This window comes from Notechis scutatus, chromosome 5 (genome assembly GCF_049901735.1).
Source record: "Notechis scutatus isolate UNSWTSFEM ecotype Mainland chromosome 5, rNotScu1.2, whole genome shotgun sequence".
In the NCBI taxonomy this organism is placed as follows: Eukaryota; Metazoa; Chordata; class Lepidosauria; order Squamata; family Elapidae; genus Notechis; species Notechis scutatus.
In genome coordinates, this window is record NC_142013.1 from 71,327,451 (window position 1) to 71,346,422 (window position 18,972).

General features: G+C 35.7%; 1 protein-coding gene across 1 annotated transcript in view; it reads right to left on the bottom strand.

Moving 5' to 3' along the window:
• GRPR (gastrin releasing peptide receptor) overlaps positions 1 to 8,779 on the bottom strand; it is a 65,521-nt gene extending 56,742 nt beyond the window's left edge. The window contains exon 1 of the mRNA XM_026674879.2: positions 8,153 to 8,779. Within this exon, the coding sequence (XP_026530664.1) occupies positions 8,153 to 8,568 (416 nt within the window). The 5' untranslated portion in view covers positions 8,569 to 8,779. The remainder of the gene's footprint in view (positions 1 to 8,152) is intronic.
• Between the last annotated feature and the right edge of the window lie 10,193 nt (positions 8,780 to 18,972).

Consider the following 18,972-nt stretch of genomic DNA (forward strand, 5'->3'; position numbering starts at 1 on the left):
GAAAAAGAGCTACAGAAAATGCCACAGAAAAAGGACATCAAGTTAAAAATGGATATAATTAAACACAAAATGGGTCAAATAGAAAAAGAAGAATTAGCACAGAAAATTAGAGATGCTAAACAGAACTGCTTTGAAGATGCAAACAAACCAGGTAGGTGGTTAGCATACAAATTGAGAAAGGAGAAAGAATCAAGGAAAATATTGCAATTAATAGATGACCAAGGCCAAGTTTGCCATGGTAGCAAAGAGAAGGAAATCATTCGAGACTTCTTCTTTTTTTTAAACAAATTTTATTAATTTTAAAGACAAACAAATCATCATTAACCATTACATACTTGAACCTTTTTCCATTATAAATTTTACAAGTCAAATAAAACCTTATTTTATACAATATAATTCTATTTTAAACCATTTCCATATGAGCATACAAATACCTCTTATCCAGTTTCTCTTTACTTCTCTTTACTCTTATTCAATTTCACTATTATTATTTCATCTATTTCTTTCTGACTTGGTTACCATTATTCTCATTCTATATTTCTGCAAGGTTTTATTAATTCTCCCAAAAACATAAACACACAACACACAAACATATAAAAAATCTTTTAGGAAAGTAACTTGGCCCCAGGTACCTCTCTCTACATGGACTTCAATTATATTCATGCTCATCTTACATGTCATTACCTATTTTATTTACCATTCTATGTCTTCTATATTAGCTTCTCCATACATTTCACTCTTCTTAATTCTATCTTATTTAATCCATCTTAATTTGAGTCATTATATTTGTATCTTTTGTCCATTCTTTATTATCCCTTTGTCTCATTCCTTATAATAAAAAAAAAAGAATTTCTCCTGAAATCACTAATCAGAGTATGATGCCTTTCTATCTTCCCCCTAAATTAATTAGATTAACATTTAAAATAACACCTAATACCCAATCTGATTCTGCTTGGTACATTCTATCTACTATTTTTTTTTTTAATAAAAGAAAAATAATAAATCCAAAATGATTAAATACATAGTTAAATAATAGATCTAAATATTGAATCTTATAACATTCCCATTGCCTTTTCCAAAGACAAATGCTACAATAATAATTTTATAATAACATCAATACCATAGTCATATTAAACTCTTTAATTAAAACTCAATATTCTAAACATTCCCTTTAATATTTTATTAAATTTTAAAATCAATCATTACTAAACATTTCAACATTTTAATCTCTTATTAACTCTTAAACCATTCTAATTTTCTATTTCTAATACAAATGCTACAATACCATCTTATGTACCTTGCAAAATCTTTTTTAAAGAAATTATACTTTACCCTTTGTCCCTAAAAAAGATTCCTCTTTTCCCATCTGATTTCAAAACTTTGTGGCTTTTCTCCACCTTTTCCCTTTCTTTCTTCTCCCACCAGACCTTTCTACCCCCCATTCTCCTAGCCTCTGCCTTACTGGCCTCCCTTCTCTGTTGTGTTCCTTTTTTCTTTTTTTTACTATCATTATATTGATTTTGCACCTTATTTTTCTCTTTCTTGAGTGTTTTTTTAAATTTTAAGTCCTTCATTTTCCTTCCTTTCTTTCTTCCTTCTTTCTTAGTTAAATTTTGAAATTCATTAAAGATGACTTCTTCTTCTTCTTCTGCTGCCACCATCTGTTGTAGTGTTTGTTGATAGGTAGCAAGCGCCATTTCTAAAAAAAGGAAGGCTTCTTTTACACCATCTTTGCCATCTTTTTTTGTTTGCTCATATTCTTTTCTCAGTTCCTCAACAGAAAAAGCCATTATAAATCTTTTCTTTTCTTTTTTTCCCCCCTCTTTCTTCTTGCAACAACCAAGATATTTCAAAAAATAGAACAATCCCAAAGTCATCAATCAATCCAAGCCAAGACAAAGTTCTCACTTTCTCTTCCTAGGGTAGTATCAATCAAAAAAAGAAAGTCCAAATCTGTATCTTAAAGCCTTATTGCAATACATTTCAGTCTTCAGATCCTTAAGGCATCTCCTCCAACAAAATCTTAACATATAAATATATTTTTTGTCCTCTCCATTCCCACTTATCACATAAAGCCAGTTTTACCTGAAAAAGACAGGTTTCTCAGTATCCACTTGTTGATTCCGTAGGGAAGGAGAGTAAACTTTCCTTTCAGCACCTCAAAATTGCCGCTTATTTTCTCTTCTGGAAAGTATCATTCAGAAGCCATAATTTCCAGGAATTATGTTAAATATGTCTTAGAGTCCTGGGTCAACCAAGAAAAACTTTCACTTTCAAAGGCTTTCTCCTCTTCCTCCTGCGCATTCTTGCCCAGCTGCCGGCTTCTTTGTGGCGGCCATTACGGACCACCGCTGCACCGTCTTGGGAAAAGGGGGTTCTGCCGGCCGGGGAGGGGGTCTGCAATACCCCCAAACCCCTCTCCGGATCCCCCCTATCTTCATCCGCCCCTGCAGGGCAGCCTTAGCTCCAAACCCGTCCGGATCGGAGCACCAAAAACGGCTAGCGCAGCAGGGATCGCGCAGTATCGCGAATCCCTGCCGCTCACGAAGCCGACAAACCGGAAGTTTCCATCATTCGAGACTTCTATGGGAAATTATATATGCAAGAGAATATTGATGAGGAAAGAGTTAAACAGTACTTACAGAATGCTAATTTACCTCAGATATCTAAAGAGACTGAAAAAATGTTAGAAAGCAATATAACGATGATGGAGTTAACTGAAGCACTCAAGAAGCAAAATAATGGAAAGGCACCAGGCCCAGAAACTTAGGAAGAAGCCATCCTCATGGATCAGGCACTTAGAAGTAGAGATGGGAAGCCTGTGCCTTTAGACTTGCAAGATTGTTTAATTGCAATAAAGTAGATTTTTTTCAGGTTGTCTTGTTCCCTGTCTGGTTTACCTGTGTTGCTTGCATAGTGCCCAAATCACTAGTGCCCAAATCACAATTGTGTGATCACTATGACAGTCAAAAGTTCAAGAATCTATCATAACTCTGCTTTTTTAGTACCATTGTAAGTTTGCACAGTTGCTGAATGAGGCAACCATTACCTATATATTTAAAATGCTTTAAATAATACCTGTATTGCCTTATCAGAGCACCAGCAGTCAAATTTCAAGAGGGATGTATGATAAAGTATGGTATGCTCTGATTCTTTTACTGAATGCCTAGCAATATTTCTACTATCTATGGCTGGGACCTTGCAATCTTGCTGAGTTTAAAGTGCAAGAATGTTGTGTTTCCCTTGATAATTAGGAAAATGTTAAGGACACATGGATATTGTTCTCTGCGCCCTGTCTATCCAGATGGTACTGACTTTTTTATATTAGACTTTTTATTAAGCATATTAATATATGAATAGTGTCATTTTTCATTTTTTTGCAATTCAGCTCTACACTTCTCTTCCTTGCTTATTTGCTTGCAAAATAATTCAATATTTTTGATTCCAAAGTGGTGGTGATTGTTTGCATATTCTGTCTTCATTTGTTTGAGTCTCTCTAGTACAGGGGTGGGCAAACTTTTTGGCTCTGGGGCCTCATTGACTTTTAAAATTTGACAGACGGGCCGCCACCTGGTGTCGAAATGCCTGTCATTACAAATCAAAATCAAATGAATGCAATCATTCAATCATTCACATCAAACCTTAATTCTGTACCAATCTTCGGCGGGCCGGATTAAAAAGACCAACGGGCCGGATGTGGCCCGCGGGCCGTAGTTTGCCCACCCCTGCTCTAGTATGATCTATGCATAAAAATATGGTTTAATGCACAGTCTATAATTCACTGTATATTCAGTGAGGAATATGCAAAAGGGTCATAATAAATACATCTCATAGCACATCTCTTCCCCATTTTATTTCTGCAATCCTTGAAAAATAAATTCCATAATTAAAAATAAATATATGATTATGTTAATTCAAATCCAGTTTTTTGTTTTTTGTTTTTGTCCAAAGTGTAGATAACATTATTATATGCATATAATATCCATTTTATTCTCTTATACAAGAATGTCTGATATTTTCAACTATCATCAACTATCATCACTTCATCAACGCTGTCATTTATAATTATGTATCTTCTTTTTAATTTTATAGAGCACTTTCTTTTGAAAACTCTGTCTGAACTGTATTCTTAGTTCTTATTCTCTAGTGGCATCAGTTTATGTACAGCATTTAGAGTACAGAAAATTCAAGAGAATTTTCCTTCCAATATGAGATCCTGGACTATCAACTTTTGGTACAGTTTTACCAGAACTCCCTTTCATACTATTAAAACTAGTACTTTCAGTGATGCTGAATTTCTGGAAATAGAAGGCTCAATTCTCTTCATAAATCCCTTTGACTAAGATGCCTCTCCCAGTTAATAAATATATTTGAAATCAGCTCATAGAGAATGTCAGAATGCGCAGAAGACTAAGGGCTTCTGTGTCTCCTCTGTGTAGGCCAACTGGAAATGAAGTTGGCTTAAGAAATCCTTTCACAGATTTCAGTTCCTTCTATCATTTTGGCTACTGTGATACCCACTTTTTTTCTGGATTCACCTAGCTCTCAATGTGCTCCTTTTCTCCTCCTATGCAAACAAGAAAAGTAAGTAGCACTACCCCCGATCGTGTCTTTTGAAGACAGGTTAAAATTAAACAAAAAGCCAGAACGTATTTACAGTTCTTCTCACTTGAACTACAAAGTCCAGCTTTTCGTGGCAGACAGCCCAGTACAAAATAGACATTGAAGGCGCTAGAGTATACACAAGCCAACTGGTACAGGGGCATTTATTTAAGATAAAAGGTAGTTCAGCAGGTGGACTGGATTGTTCCAGTTATGCCAGCTAAGCATTGCTTTTTAGGCAGAGGGAAAGAAACTCAGTGGAGATCAGATCACCCTTCCAACACATTAAAGGTATGCAGGCCATGAGATTATCCATTAAAGCAAGGCTCTTCAAATCTGGCAAGTTTAAGACTTGTGGACTTCAACTCCCAGAATTCCTGAGCTAACATGACTGGAGGAGGAATTCTGGGAGTTGAAGTCTACAAGTCTTAAAGCTGTCAAGTTTGAAGACCCCTGCATTAAAGCCTTCTGAAAATGGCATGTGGCCATTTTTGAGGCAACCACAAAGTTCAGACTAGTCCTAAGTCTTTCTTACTAGCTGCCTTGCACATAATGTCCAACCCAGCATATTCCTTGAGCAAGAGAATGTGACTCTAGCTGAATAACTGAGTGGAAGCTCACTCCAATGATAATAAGATAAACAATGGACAAACAGGAGACATAGGTGCTTTGTATATGGGTATTACTCCCCTACAGAGAGGGAAAATGGAAGCTTTGTAAGCTACCCGAAGTCACCAGAACTGGGCAGTATATAAATTTGTTTAATAAATAAGCACATAAATAAATACAGGTAATCCTTGTCTTATGACCACAATTGAGGCAAAATTTCTCATGGTAAGCAAGACAATTGTTAAGTGAGTTGTGTTCCAAGACTTGCCACAGTTGTTATGTGAATCACTGCAGTTGTTAAGTTAGTAGCACAATTGTTAAATATATCTGGCTTCCCCATTGACTGTGTTTGTCAGAAGGTCACAAAACGCAATCCCATGACCCCAAGATACTGCAACTGTCATAAATACATGCCAGTTATCAAGCATCCAAATTTTGATCATGTGACAATGGGGATGCTGCAATGGTTATAACTTTGAAAAATGATCATAACTCTCCTTTTCAGTTCCATTGTAACTTTGAACAGTCACTAAATAAATAAGTAATAAGTAAGTTGAGGACTACCAGTAAAATATGTTTTAGTCTGAAAGGCATCATATTGGAGAAGCTTAATCAGCAGATCACTGACTTCCATATATAAATAGATATTTGATTCCACTTCATAGCTCTAAGAAAACTAAGACACCAACAAACCATGCCTAACAAATCTTTCTGCATTCTTTGACAAAGTGATTAAATTAGTGAACCAGCAGAATCCTGTGGACATAGTATGCTTGGACTCCAGTAAGACATTTGACAAAGTAGACCACAATCTACTTCTTGGTAAGATAGAAAAATGTGGGATAAACAGCATCACCACTAGGTGCATTTACAAACTGCACAAACGGCTTACAAACTGCACTCAACATATAATCCTCAATAGAACTGTATCTACATGGAGGGAGTATGCAGTGGAGTAGCCTAAAGTTCTGTCTTAGGCCAAATAATGTTCAATATCTTTGTAAACAATTTAGATGAGGGGATAGAAGGGGAACTCATCAAATTTGCAGATGACACTGAGCTGGTGTCAATTGGTGTCAAGAGCCAACTGCCTAGAACATAGGCTTAAGATACAGAAGGTTCTTGGCAGACTAAAACACTGGGACCTATCTAACAAAATGAAATTCAATGGTGAAAAAAGCAAGGTTTTATCCTTAGGCAAGAAAAACAATAAATGCACAGGTACAGAATAGGTTGTACCTCATTCAATTGCAGTAACTGTGAGAGGAACCTAGGAGCCTTGTAGACAAGCACTTTTAATACTAGTCCTTATTTTGTTTGAATGAGTTCTGTTTGATGTTGTTGGAAGTTAGAAGAAACTCAGAGAGGCAGAAACTCAGTCCCCCAACCTTTGCTAATGGGCCATTAAGGCCTGGGCCAGTCTATTCTACAAAACAAAAGATCTACCTCCTCCATAATAGGAATTGCCCAAAGACCTTTCATTACATCATCATCCAGCAAGGCTCAACCAAGCCTGGGACTCAGGGCAGCCTACAGAGTTGCCCCTGCATGGCCCCATGGGAGTCAGACAACCAATCAGAATACAACTTAAATTCAAATCCCAACAGTGGGCATAAAACCCAGGGACTCTCACCATCTCTGCCCTTTTCACCCAGGAGCTCCCAGGCATGTGATCTGATCCACCATTAAACCATCTTTCCAAGCAGTCACCAAGTTTCCAGTTTCTTTCTCCGCACTTGGAACTGAACCCAGAAGGATATTTCTTCCAACAATGCAATGAAAATTTTAAGTTCAGTAAAAGGACACAGATAGATGTACAAATGTGACACAAAATCACAGCTTTGGGGAAACACCTATGGTGGTTCTTTTAACTTTCCTTCCCTAAATTAGTTGTTTGCATACTGCCCAACAAGCAAACCCAATCCTGAAATAATCCTGTAATTTACTTTGAAATTATGCCAGATGTCAATTCTTTGTCATATTTGTTTTGGACAAAGAATTCTAGATTTTAGACAGTTAATGTATTGGTAAAAAGACATCTTGTGTTTTAAAAAATAATTTTAAAGCAAAATAAATTTAATTATGTAGAGGTACTTTTTAATGATTGCATCTAATTCTTTTTAGTAGAAATGATCTTATTTAAGCAATGAATTTATATATAAAACTAAATGGGAAAATTATTAAACAGACTATTCATTTTCTTTTTTAACTAGATGCCTAGTGAATTGGTTAATATAGATTATTTTGTTCTTCAGTTAATCTTATTTTAAGGAATTTATTAATTAAAAAATCTGTGCAAAGCTCTCTTTTGTTCTGTATCATCATTCTAAATCACTGAAGCAAAAGGATTTAGTACCAAATAAAGCTGTTCCTTCTGTGACAATGAAGGTGTTTCATTAAACTCCTAAGATTTACAGAAAAATAAATAAATAGGGGTTTTGAACATGTGCTTTACCTCATTTTAAATGCTACAAACATGCTTAGAATATTTCTTGAATTTTTAATTAAAAAATTAAATGAGTAAATAATATTCCACCTGTAAACCTGTCAAGTGTTAAAAGTTATTTGCATTGACTTCAAATGTTAAAAGCAGTTTAAAGCCGCAACTCTAAATCTATACATTTAGGTATGTAAATCCCATTGAACTCAAGAAGTTTACTTTGAATACACTTGTATCAAATTTCATTATAATAATGGTTTAGCACAAAAAAAGATTACTGAAGTTAAAAGATATCACAGCCATCCCCCTTGGAAAGTTAACTATTTTACAATGTTTCATATGTAGCTTCAGGTGATACTAAGCATGATTTTCTTGGCTTCTCATTATAAATTAATCATAATCTTTTCCTTGATTACATTTCAGCCATGTTAAAACGGCAACCTATGTTTGCTTTCAGACAGTACGACTGAATCTCAAGAGATGTTCAAAAAAGGGACTTACCTATCTGCAGAAAGAGCCATGAGGGTGAAGACTGACACCCCCACTGAAGTAAGCTGGATAAAAGGAATAAGCTTACATCCAACCCGACCAAAAAGCCATTCAGGAGACAAATATCTGCTGGCATCCACAGGAACACAGGTGATCAAAAGAAGCAAGTCCCCAAAAGCCAGACTGGAAATGAACAAATTAGGGACATTTCTCATGGACTTTACTGTACAAAAGATTTTAATCAGGGTGATATTGCCAATAAGCCCAATCAAAATGATGATCCCATAAATAGCTGGAATTGCATATAGGAATCTGTAATAAAACAAGTCCTCACCAGAGAAAGAGAAATTTGTATGTTGATCAGTAGAGACATTGCAAATAATAAAGTCACTGAGTTCTGTATCTAGAAAAATGCAGTCCTCAGCCATTCTTGGGATTTGGCTAGGAAATGGATGTTCAGTTTAAAAGGAAAAAGCATGAGCAAATTGTTTTGAGTTGTTTGCCTCCCTCCTCAGTAACTATTGACAGAAGTGGGCATATGTGATATTGCTTATCGTAAAAGGAAAGACACTTATAATAAATAAGCTCATTCAAATGAGCAAGCGTCAACCTAGTTTCATTTCCAAAACTCTTCTCTTTGTCAGTTAGCTATGATGGTGAATAAATATTTTCCTAGTTTGTCAAGAGCAAAAGATGCCATCGATGCAAAGCTATCCAGGTCCAAGATCTATGCAGCTTTCACTGACAAAATATATCTCACATTTTGCAAGGACAATTGGTCGTTGCTGCCTTCCTTGTCTTTTCAGCCTGCATTTGTAGGCTGTGTTTACAGCAAAAGTAAAGAGCAGCTCTTTTAAACACACAAATGCTAGAGGCAGGGTCTCTGGGACGTCAGCACTGCTTGCTTTACTTCACACAATATTGCAAGCTTCCTTCAATGGATATATATTTAATAGATGTAGGAAATTTCCTGCCTGTTTTTTGTGGCATGCCAGCCACCTACTGGATAAGTTCATCATTGCCCCACCAAATAGAGTCAGAATCTGGAATATTTTTGTTCTAATGCTTCTCTGGAGGATATATCTGTGAAAAAAGCCTCAGACTTTTGCCTCTGGTTTAGGGGAAAAGAGAAAGAAAAAAATAATGGATGCTTTATTTTTGAAATGTGAGTTAGGGAAAGGCTCTGAGTATTCAGTTGAATAATGCAAATGATATATAACCGTGGAAGGAAAACTGGTTAAACTCTAGCTTTTATCAGCTCCATCTAGTATGGCCAGAAATGATGAGAATCAGAATCCAGCAACTTACAAAGGAGTAAGCCCCACTGAATAGGACATAAGTGCTGTCCAGAAAACAAGCTGAATTTCACGTATGTTTATTTGACCAGTGTTGCTTGGGGGAGGGGAAAATTTACTGCAATTACTACAACTGATACTCCAAAAAGGATTACTTCTGAAATTATTTCTCTCAGATTGCATTACAAATAGAAATATTTCTAGAAATTGCAGGTGGTAAGCAAGTACTAAAAAAGCAGCAACATGAACTCCTCCAAAATTAAATTAGAAAAAAAAATCAGATATCAGGAAGAACTTGAATTATTTTTCTCAGATGACATTAGACGCAAAAAATTAGGTTTCATTTGTCTGAGGACTCCACATCATCCAAAACTTCCATAAACTCTCAGAAGCAAAAACATCACCTCTATTTTACTGGTGACAATGCAGTAGAAAGAAGAAATGGAGTTTTGTCTTTTTCTGGGTACAAAGAATATTTTTTGCAATAATCATTTCAAAATCCGGATCATTCAAGCCCTTTTTAAAAAATGCCCCAGTGAAGCAAAAGAGGGAAGCACAGAAATGGGAATCTTCTTTCTTATTGCCATGTGTGGAAAGTGACAATCAGAATTGAAAAATTGGAGGACTGTTTGGGAGCACACGGAGCAGCAAAACAGACAATTTTCTTGCAGTTAGATTTTTAATCTCATCTCAAAAGATCAGCTAAGGCAATGTCAGCAGAAATTGAATTTTTTAAAAAACCAGGAAATCAAAAGGAAACCATTGGCCAATGTTGCTTTATCCATTTGGTCATAAATGCACATTTTATCACTGCCACATTCACTCTGTTATTAAACTTACAATTTATGTTTGCATTTATATTCTGCCCTGTTTCTCAATAATGTTGGTTTCAGGACAAAAGGTCTTATGATATAAATTTCTTTCTATGGAATCTTTAGCCCAAAACTTGATTGTTCTCAAGAGGATTTAAAATTCTCTCTTTTTGAAAGGGAATTTGTAGAAATATAACATATGTCACAGATGTAATTTAAACAACAAATTTGTAAAATTCAGAACTGCAGGGCTAAGTCATTGAAGAAAAACAATTTATTAATATCAGTTTGGGTATAGCTCTGACCTGGAGCATAAAGGAATTTAACATATTGCAAAGAAACATATTTCTCATGACATGAGTAAGTTAATTTTAGCCTCCTCAAACTTTCCATACCAAGATTTCCATACCATGAAAATAATCTTCTGAAGGCCTCCATTTGAAGTGGATACAAACCACTTCAGAATAATTTTACTTAGATTCAGGTGTAATTCTAATGGGTCTATCTGAATAAATTCAAATTAAATTGCACTTTAATAGTGCACAATCCTATTATGATCCATCATTTTTTCCCCACTAATGACACTCAAATACCTATGCGAAGGTGATAAATAAGATGACTATAATAGTATCAACCTGTTCATGTTCCCCAGCAATGACATAGACACATTGTTTTTCCTGCTATACTGAAATGTGAGCCAATAAAGGCTGACATGGGTAATTTTAATTCAGTTCAGAAAATAATTGAGGTCTGGCCAAACACAAACGTTCCTTTTACAGAAATACATATTATTAGTAAGGATGCCTAAGCTGTCTCAGCATGAGTGTTGCTTGAACGCACAATGTTGTCCTCCATCAAACCTCAGCCCACCAAGAAGGCAACCTCCATCATTTTCCTACTATATATCAAAAGTAGTGTTTTCTGACTCAGTAGGTTTATTGTAATAGTGTTTGCCCATTTAGTAGTTGGTTTTCCTGACACAAGCAATTCTGTTCAGTTTTCCTGTTGTGCTTCAATGCACTGTAAATAAACATTTCCACTCCAACTGGCACTTTTGTGCACTGGAATGGTCCATCCCCTATGCTGATTGACCAGTGCCCTCAAGTCCATTTTGTTCTCTAACACTGAACTTCTTTGTTGCCTGCTCACTCCTGGAGGGACCTCATCTGGTGAACTTGCCATTTTTTCCCCTTCATTTCAACTGTGGGCCTTTGAATTTCTTTTGCCAATTTAACTAATGGAATGGTAGACGTTTCCATTGTTTTAAACCAGATGAAACTGATAGAAATTCTGCCATGTTCTTCTAGCTCAAGGGATAATAAGAATGGTCAAGAGTGGAGCTAAGGAAGGAAAGCATCAAGTGCAGGGGGGAATCAGCATACAACAGCTCATAAAAACAGTCTACCAATGTGTTATGTATGAGGCATGGGCGTAGAAACAGAGACGAAACTGCTTCTTGTGAACTTCAGCTCTTTATTTAAAGCATGATAACAGAGACAGAAAACCCCAGGATAGCGGCCGCCCTTTTATAGAGTGACTGCTATCCGGATGACCAATGGATGTTGTTATTGGGTCTGAACCTCGTCCAATGGGACTCGGCCCGCCAACAGCCAGTCAGATTGCTCGGAATTAACCAATCATAACTTGCCATTATAAGGGCCAATAGGAAGTGCAGGATTACGATCCTGCTATGCAAATGAATCTTTATTAATTACATTTCTTTAGTTCACAACACAATGGAAACTGCATGTCCTGAAAATACATCATTTTCTAGCATGGGTGGGGCAGGGTAAAGAAGCAGAGGCAATGGCAATTACAGTCAGGACACAAGACCAGACAATTACAATGGCCAAAACAGAGGTTCCTACCTAAATGTAAGGCTTTGTTTTTTCTAATGCAGAATCTAACATAGATTTCATTTCCCGCTAATTTATACAGAGGAGTCAAGTAATATAAGGCTACAATGCAAAAAAAAAAAGCTCTAAGTAACAAATTGTTTCCCATTTCTTTACATTTTTGAATGCAAAACAGAAGTTGATCTGAACCTCAAAATGCCACATTTTTGTGAGTTCAAGATGCTTGCTTGATTTTTAATGTGGTTATATTCTGCAGTTTATGTTATACAGAAGATAAATTTTGCTTTCCAAATGAGAATGGGCTGTGTCATGTTATGGCCACTAACAAGTCAGAAGCACAGAAATAAAATTCACTAATTAATTCATGAGATAATTCACCTGATTTTATTGTAGAACTGATATTACAGTTAATCTAGGACTCAGAGTAAATTTTAAAATTGTGTATTTTAGTAGTCTGTTTATATTTTGTAAACTTCCAACAAATAAAGACTAAAATTAAATTAAAAAATAATAGGTTAAAAAAACACTCCCAATGACTTTCATAATTGTTGATTACAATGTTATTATCACATTAAAAGAGACACTCATCAAATTAATGGCCATGGAAGACAGGGGAAGGATAACATCCTTAGAGACAGCTGATCATTTGCATCCTTTTAGAGCAGGGGTGTCAAACACAAGGCCCCGGGCCAATCCGCCCGCCAGACCTCGTCTGATGGCCCGGTGCCGCCGCCAGCCTTGCAGCCTCCCCCTTTTTTTTTCAATGAATTTACTCCGTGCCTGCACGGAGTAAATTCATTTTAAAAATGGCTCAAGTTAAAAAAAAAAAATTACTTACCTTCCGGGACCTGGCCCGACTTCTTCCTGCCCCGCACTGCTCCCTGGGTGTCGGACGTGACATCACCACGTGACGTCCGCCCGACATCTCCAGGGATCAGAGGAGCGTTGGACGCCGCGGAGAGGAGCAAGAAGAAAGAAGTAAAAGAAAGAAAGAAGTAAAAGGTAAGTAAAGTAAATGGAGGGGGCAGATGGCTGGGCACTATAAAAGGGGCAGATGGCTGGGCACTATAAAAGGGGGCAGATGGCTGGGCACTTTAAAAGGGGGCACATGGCTGGGCACTTTAAAAGGGGGCACATGGCTGGGCACTATAAAAGTTAAAAAAAAGGTAATGCCTTGTGTTTTCCATATGTTTAATAAACAGTGTTTGGCAATATTTGTATGTTTAAAAAAAATAATGTTTGTTACCAAAAACATTTTTCAATACATTGTACAATAATTGTACATTTGAATATCTACTTGTCATTATTCTGACTATGTTTCTGCTTTCAGAGCTAGTTATTACTTACATTATTACAAAAACAGTAATAATTGAATGCAGTGACATTAATTTATGATAATAAAGAGTGGACACATAGACCTACAGATACAACCGGCCCTTTGATGGGGACCAAACTGCTGATGCGGCCCCGATGAATTTGAGTTTGACACCCCTGTTTTAGAGGGTCGTTGAATCACTTGGAGGTTTATCTGTCTCCTCGGGATCATTTGAGTAGTGCTCCTGATTCCTGTAGTCTGCAATGTTTCTCTCTCTCTGGAAATCCATTCCTACTCCCACAGCATTCAAAGGGTGTTCAATTTGGAATGTAGTTGTGAAATGCAACCATGTGACCACAGGGATGGTACAGTAGCCATAATCTGAGGATAGGTTGTAAATAACTTTTTTCAAATCTTTCATAACTTTTATTGTTAAATGACTGGTTATAAATTGAGTACTACCTGTACAGTGTGCGAATATTTTAAAATAAACAGTTCTTGTATTTTCTTACCACAATATTGTACTACCAATTGATTGTCTGTGATTTTGTGGAATGAATCTGAGAATCTGTTGAAATACTAGTCCAATTTTAATGTTCTTTCTTATGGCAACCTGTTGCTTTTCATGCCTTATAGAGAAGAGATACATGATACTAAGCACTCATGCTGAACAGGCCCAATCATTTTTCTGATGTTTATAAAACAAGCAAATAAAGCAGCCATTGCCTAATGACCTGAGTCTAACTTTTCAGGCTACTCACTGGTGCCAATTAGCTTTTCTTTTCAAGCACCAAGTGAAGGCAATGTTCTTCCATCTGCCTCTAAGGTGAAGATAATATTCTCCCAGAAAAAAATTGTACAAATGAATAATGATTGCTTCTGCTGGTCCATGTTTTGTTCTGGTTGTGTTTTTTCCTTTTTAAATGACTTCTGTGGATTGTTAAGTGCTTTTGTTGTTGATTACTGAGTTTTCACTGTCATGAATTTGATGGGATGAAATTGATGGAATAGGATGAAGATACTGGGCCAAAATGTATCTCAGAACGTATGCAAAATGAACATTTAGACAAAAGGACAGTGCAAAACCTTGGTACTTGTTGATAATTCAGACATCTTAACAGGTGGTAAAATGTTCTGTCTTGATAACAAAATCCTGTGATAATAGATTTTTTCACTTTAAAATTAATTTTCCTTCTGATATTGTACCATATTGTAAAAAGTATTCATTAAACTTGTATCACATTATTAAATATACATCTATATCATCTCTCTTTTTCATAGGTTACAAATTATATGTGTAATTCAATACAACATATAAAGTTTCTCATTCTCCCCACACAGAAATAACATTTAAAAATATAGATCACTAACATGTAATATTCTACTTCTACATCAAGTACATTCAAGGCTTTACATTTTTACAATAATTCAAAACAAATTTTGTACTGATGCATCCTACGTTGACGCTGCAATGCATGAGCTGCATATTCTTTTGGTTAGTCTAGAATAAGAACATGCTTGGCTTTTCTTGAAGCAGAAGCAATAAATAAATAAATTTATTTTTAAAAAATCCACCCTTTGGAAGCCTTGGAAATCATGTCTTCTTGGCATCCAACTTGAGCTATAAGGACTTGACTGGATCAGAGGTCCGGATTACAATATGAAGAGGAGCAAAACTTTTCTGTGGCTTGTTCGTTGTTTCCCATTGCTGAAAACTGAACAAAGACACCTGATACATTAGGGATAAAAATTGGATTCAAATAAAATATTGATACTGTGGGAACAAAATTATCAAATTCATTTAACAGCTATATTTTAAAAAAAATCAGTATAGGGGAATGTAATCCTCATTGTATGTTCAAACATACAATAAGGATTACACCTAGCTTGATAGTCCAAAGGTGCTTTTTCAAGAGGCAACTAGACTTTCCGGTTTTTCTTTGAAGATGTTTCACTTTTCATCCAAGCTTGGTTGTCATCTTTGGGACCACCATGACCTGGATGACTGTGAATCTCCATGGACACCTAGCTTGATAGGTTGTATATAATAAAAAGAAAGAAAATACACTTTAATAAACCACTATTTTAGTTGTTACATTTATATTTAACTTTTTGCAAAACTACCTTGATTTCAACAGTGTCTGCAGGTAAAGCAAGAAGAGTCAGAAAATACTACCATGGTCTCATATGGACCTCACTGTTTTTCATTCCTTACTATTATGATCAAAGACCTGCATTTGTTTTCCATAGTATCTAGAAACCACAATAGTGGTATATGTGTCATGACTTTACTAGTCACAACATGGGATGTATCATACCACATATTTCCCATTGAACCTCCCCACAGATCCCCACAAATGCCAAATCTCTATTTCCTTTGAATATAGGCATTGCTGGGTTCACTATTAGTTTTATATCTCAATAAAGTAAATAATAATATTATTTGTCTTGCAGTCATTTATATACACAGCATCCATCCAGGTATTATATGCAGAAATGAACAATATATCTGAATGCTGTTCCTTTCGATTACAGTATTTCATTTAAAAACACAGGTATTTTCCCCAGTCTCTACCTCTAATATTATTTTTTAAAATATCTTTAAAGGCACTTTAGCAGTTTTTTCTGTTATCATTTAGGAATACTGTACAATGGTTTTTAGCACTTATAGCAATGGTGTAGATCTATTTGGCTTTTATCTGATTTTTTCTTCTAGTTTTATAACATTAGACAAAACCATAAATGTTACAGGTTGGGGTTTGTTTGTTTTTTGCATATGACTTATGATTGCATTTCAGTCAGTACTAGCAAATGAAATAAGGCATTTGTGATTTATAGTAACATGGATCAAGAATAATTTTCAATTTGAAAGAGTGTTTTGGGTACAGATTCATATGTTCCTGTCTTTAGGTTGCAGGGACATTAAAACAGACCCAAAAGAAACTAATCATTATTAATTCTTGGAGAGGCAAACTCTGCCTTATTTTTCTAATGAGGTTTCTTTTATTTCTCTATTTGAAAAGAATCAAGCTGTGATGTTTCACAAAGGCAATTCCTGATAGCAGTTCATGGTGTTCTGAAATGTTCTCTTGTTTATCAATTAATAATGATCTCACCAAATTTCTCTCTATTTTGTTTGCTATCAACTGACTCCAGGAAAAGATCTGAGCAAACTGTTTGTGATGGTTATCCTATATTAGGTTCAGTTCAACAATAGCGACATCAGGGCGTATCTTCTGATCCTACAGATATTTCTCAACTTTAATGCACAGTGGTCCTAGTTAATATGCCCCCCTCAGCCAGTCATTTCTGCCAATAGTGAAGGATGTTTGGAGCTTAGTTCAGCAATATTGGGAGACTTACAAGTTCCCCCTCTGAGATATATCTAGGAATTTAGTATTTATGTTGCACAGGTATTTGTCAAATTTTCAATAAAGAATTCCCTTGGGGCAACTGTATAAAGTATAAAACATCTCACTGAATGAGTTGTTATACTATTTAAACATGTCCTTGAAGCCTGAACATTCATTAAGTTTCAAGTACAAAGTGGACTCCAGACAGTCCCAAAGAACATTATGAAGCCTGTTCTAAAAGCAATCAGCTTCCTGATAACTGCTTTTGTATTAGTTGCTTTTATGTTTATAAGAAAAATCAGTTTGGTAGGTAGGTGATAAAATCTCTGTGTATTACCTACACCTGTACTGTCAAATGTATTTTCCTTTCAGCTATTCTTGAATCCAGAATAAACTCTAAAGTCCTAGAACGTACTACGCTGCCTATAAATGTAGTGGTAGTATATTTCTGTAGCAGTTAATGCATACTTATGAATCATGAAGAGAAAGTACAATAATATTTGAAATAATGAGGCTGTGGATAAAAGCAGTTAGATATAATATGAGCCAAGGATTCTATTAGCCATAGTAGGACATACTTTCCTGCTGAGACTTTATCCATGAATACTGTAGCATAACAGAGACCAGGGTGTTAATATAACCCTTTACAAAGCGGCACAGGCGATTTTCCTAATGGCATTTTGTTACAGTTTATTAGCCACCCAACCTTCCTGGGAAGACTGGGGCTAGTTACTAATACAAAAAGCCAAACTTTCTATGTTTTTCTTCAGAAAATTAGTATACCCAAGAAATTTGGATTTATTTTTTTTTAAAAAAAGAGAAACAACAGTCTCAGAATGGTAAGAAGGGAGAGTGATTATGAAAGTGTTCATTATGTCCCTGTGGACCCTCTGAATAATTAGTATAATGTTCTGTCCAGGCATTAAACAGTTGCTTGGCAGAATAGGAAAGTATACTGGAAGCATTTAAGCTTTTCACGACAGAAAAGAAAAGAAAAATGGGGACCAAACTTACACTGTGCTCCACTGGAATTATTCTTGATTTCAAAGTATTTTTCTGTCCTGGTTGGGTGAAATAGGAATACATTTGCCAGCCTATATCTGTAAGGATGCCTGGATATGTGTGTGAGAGAAAAAGACCACTAAATAATATCCTATCAACATATTATATATGTACAACTACAGAGATTAAAATAGCAGCTTATTGCTTATTTAAGCAATCTATTTTAATCCTTGTGTTATGGCATATGGGATCTTTCACTTAAAACTAAATTACATTGCTCTTGAAGCTTCGTTTTTTAAAAAAACATTAAACAAGCTGTAAAACATTTGCTAGATTTCACAGTATAATTTAATAGCATTTTGTTGGTTGCAGATAAATGATGAAAAACTAAGGTTGGGTTAACATTTCAAAAATTGCATTTTCTAGTTAACCATTTAAGAAAAGTCACAGGCCATTAGAGCAACTATCTAGTTCTGGTACTTAGAACAAAATTAGTAGTACAATCACTCCTCTACTTGTTGCACTCCTCTACTCGTTGCATTCCTCTACTCGTTGCAGAATATCTTATGCCACCAGACTTGAAATTCTAGACCTAGAAAACCCAGAACTATGATGCCTTTGGTCCGATCTAAGTATAGTACATAAAATTAGACATTGCAATGTCCTACCTGTCAATGAATACTTCAGCTTCAACCATAACAATACAAGAGCACACAATAGATACAAACTCAAGGGAAACCATACCAAACTTGATTGCAGGAAATACAACTTTAGCAACGGAGTGGTCAATGTCTGGAATACTCCAGCTGACTCTGTGGTTTCTTCCCCAAACCCCAAAAACTTTAACTTTAGACTGTATACTACTGACCTCACCCTTTTCCTAAGAGGTCTGTAGGGGGTGTGCATAAGTGCACCAACGTGCCTACCGTCCTATTGTTTCTTTTTTCTTATTCGTATTCATTTCACGTATTCATAACTATGTTTATACTTATATCTGTTATTTTATAACCGCTTGACAAAATAAAATAAATAAAATAAAAAATATCTAGGCTGCACAAATCTAGATGGCAATAAAGACACAACATCCTTATGCTGCCATTAGGTCATTGAATTTTCTAGCCCCAGTATAACAGTCCTAGACAAAATGAAATTATTATTCAATATACAGAATACCCTTCATGCTATTTTTCTTTTTTGGC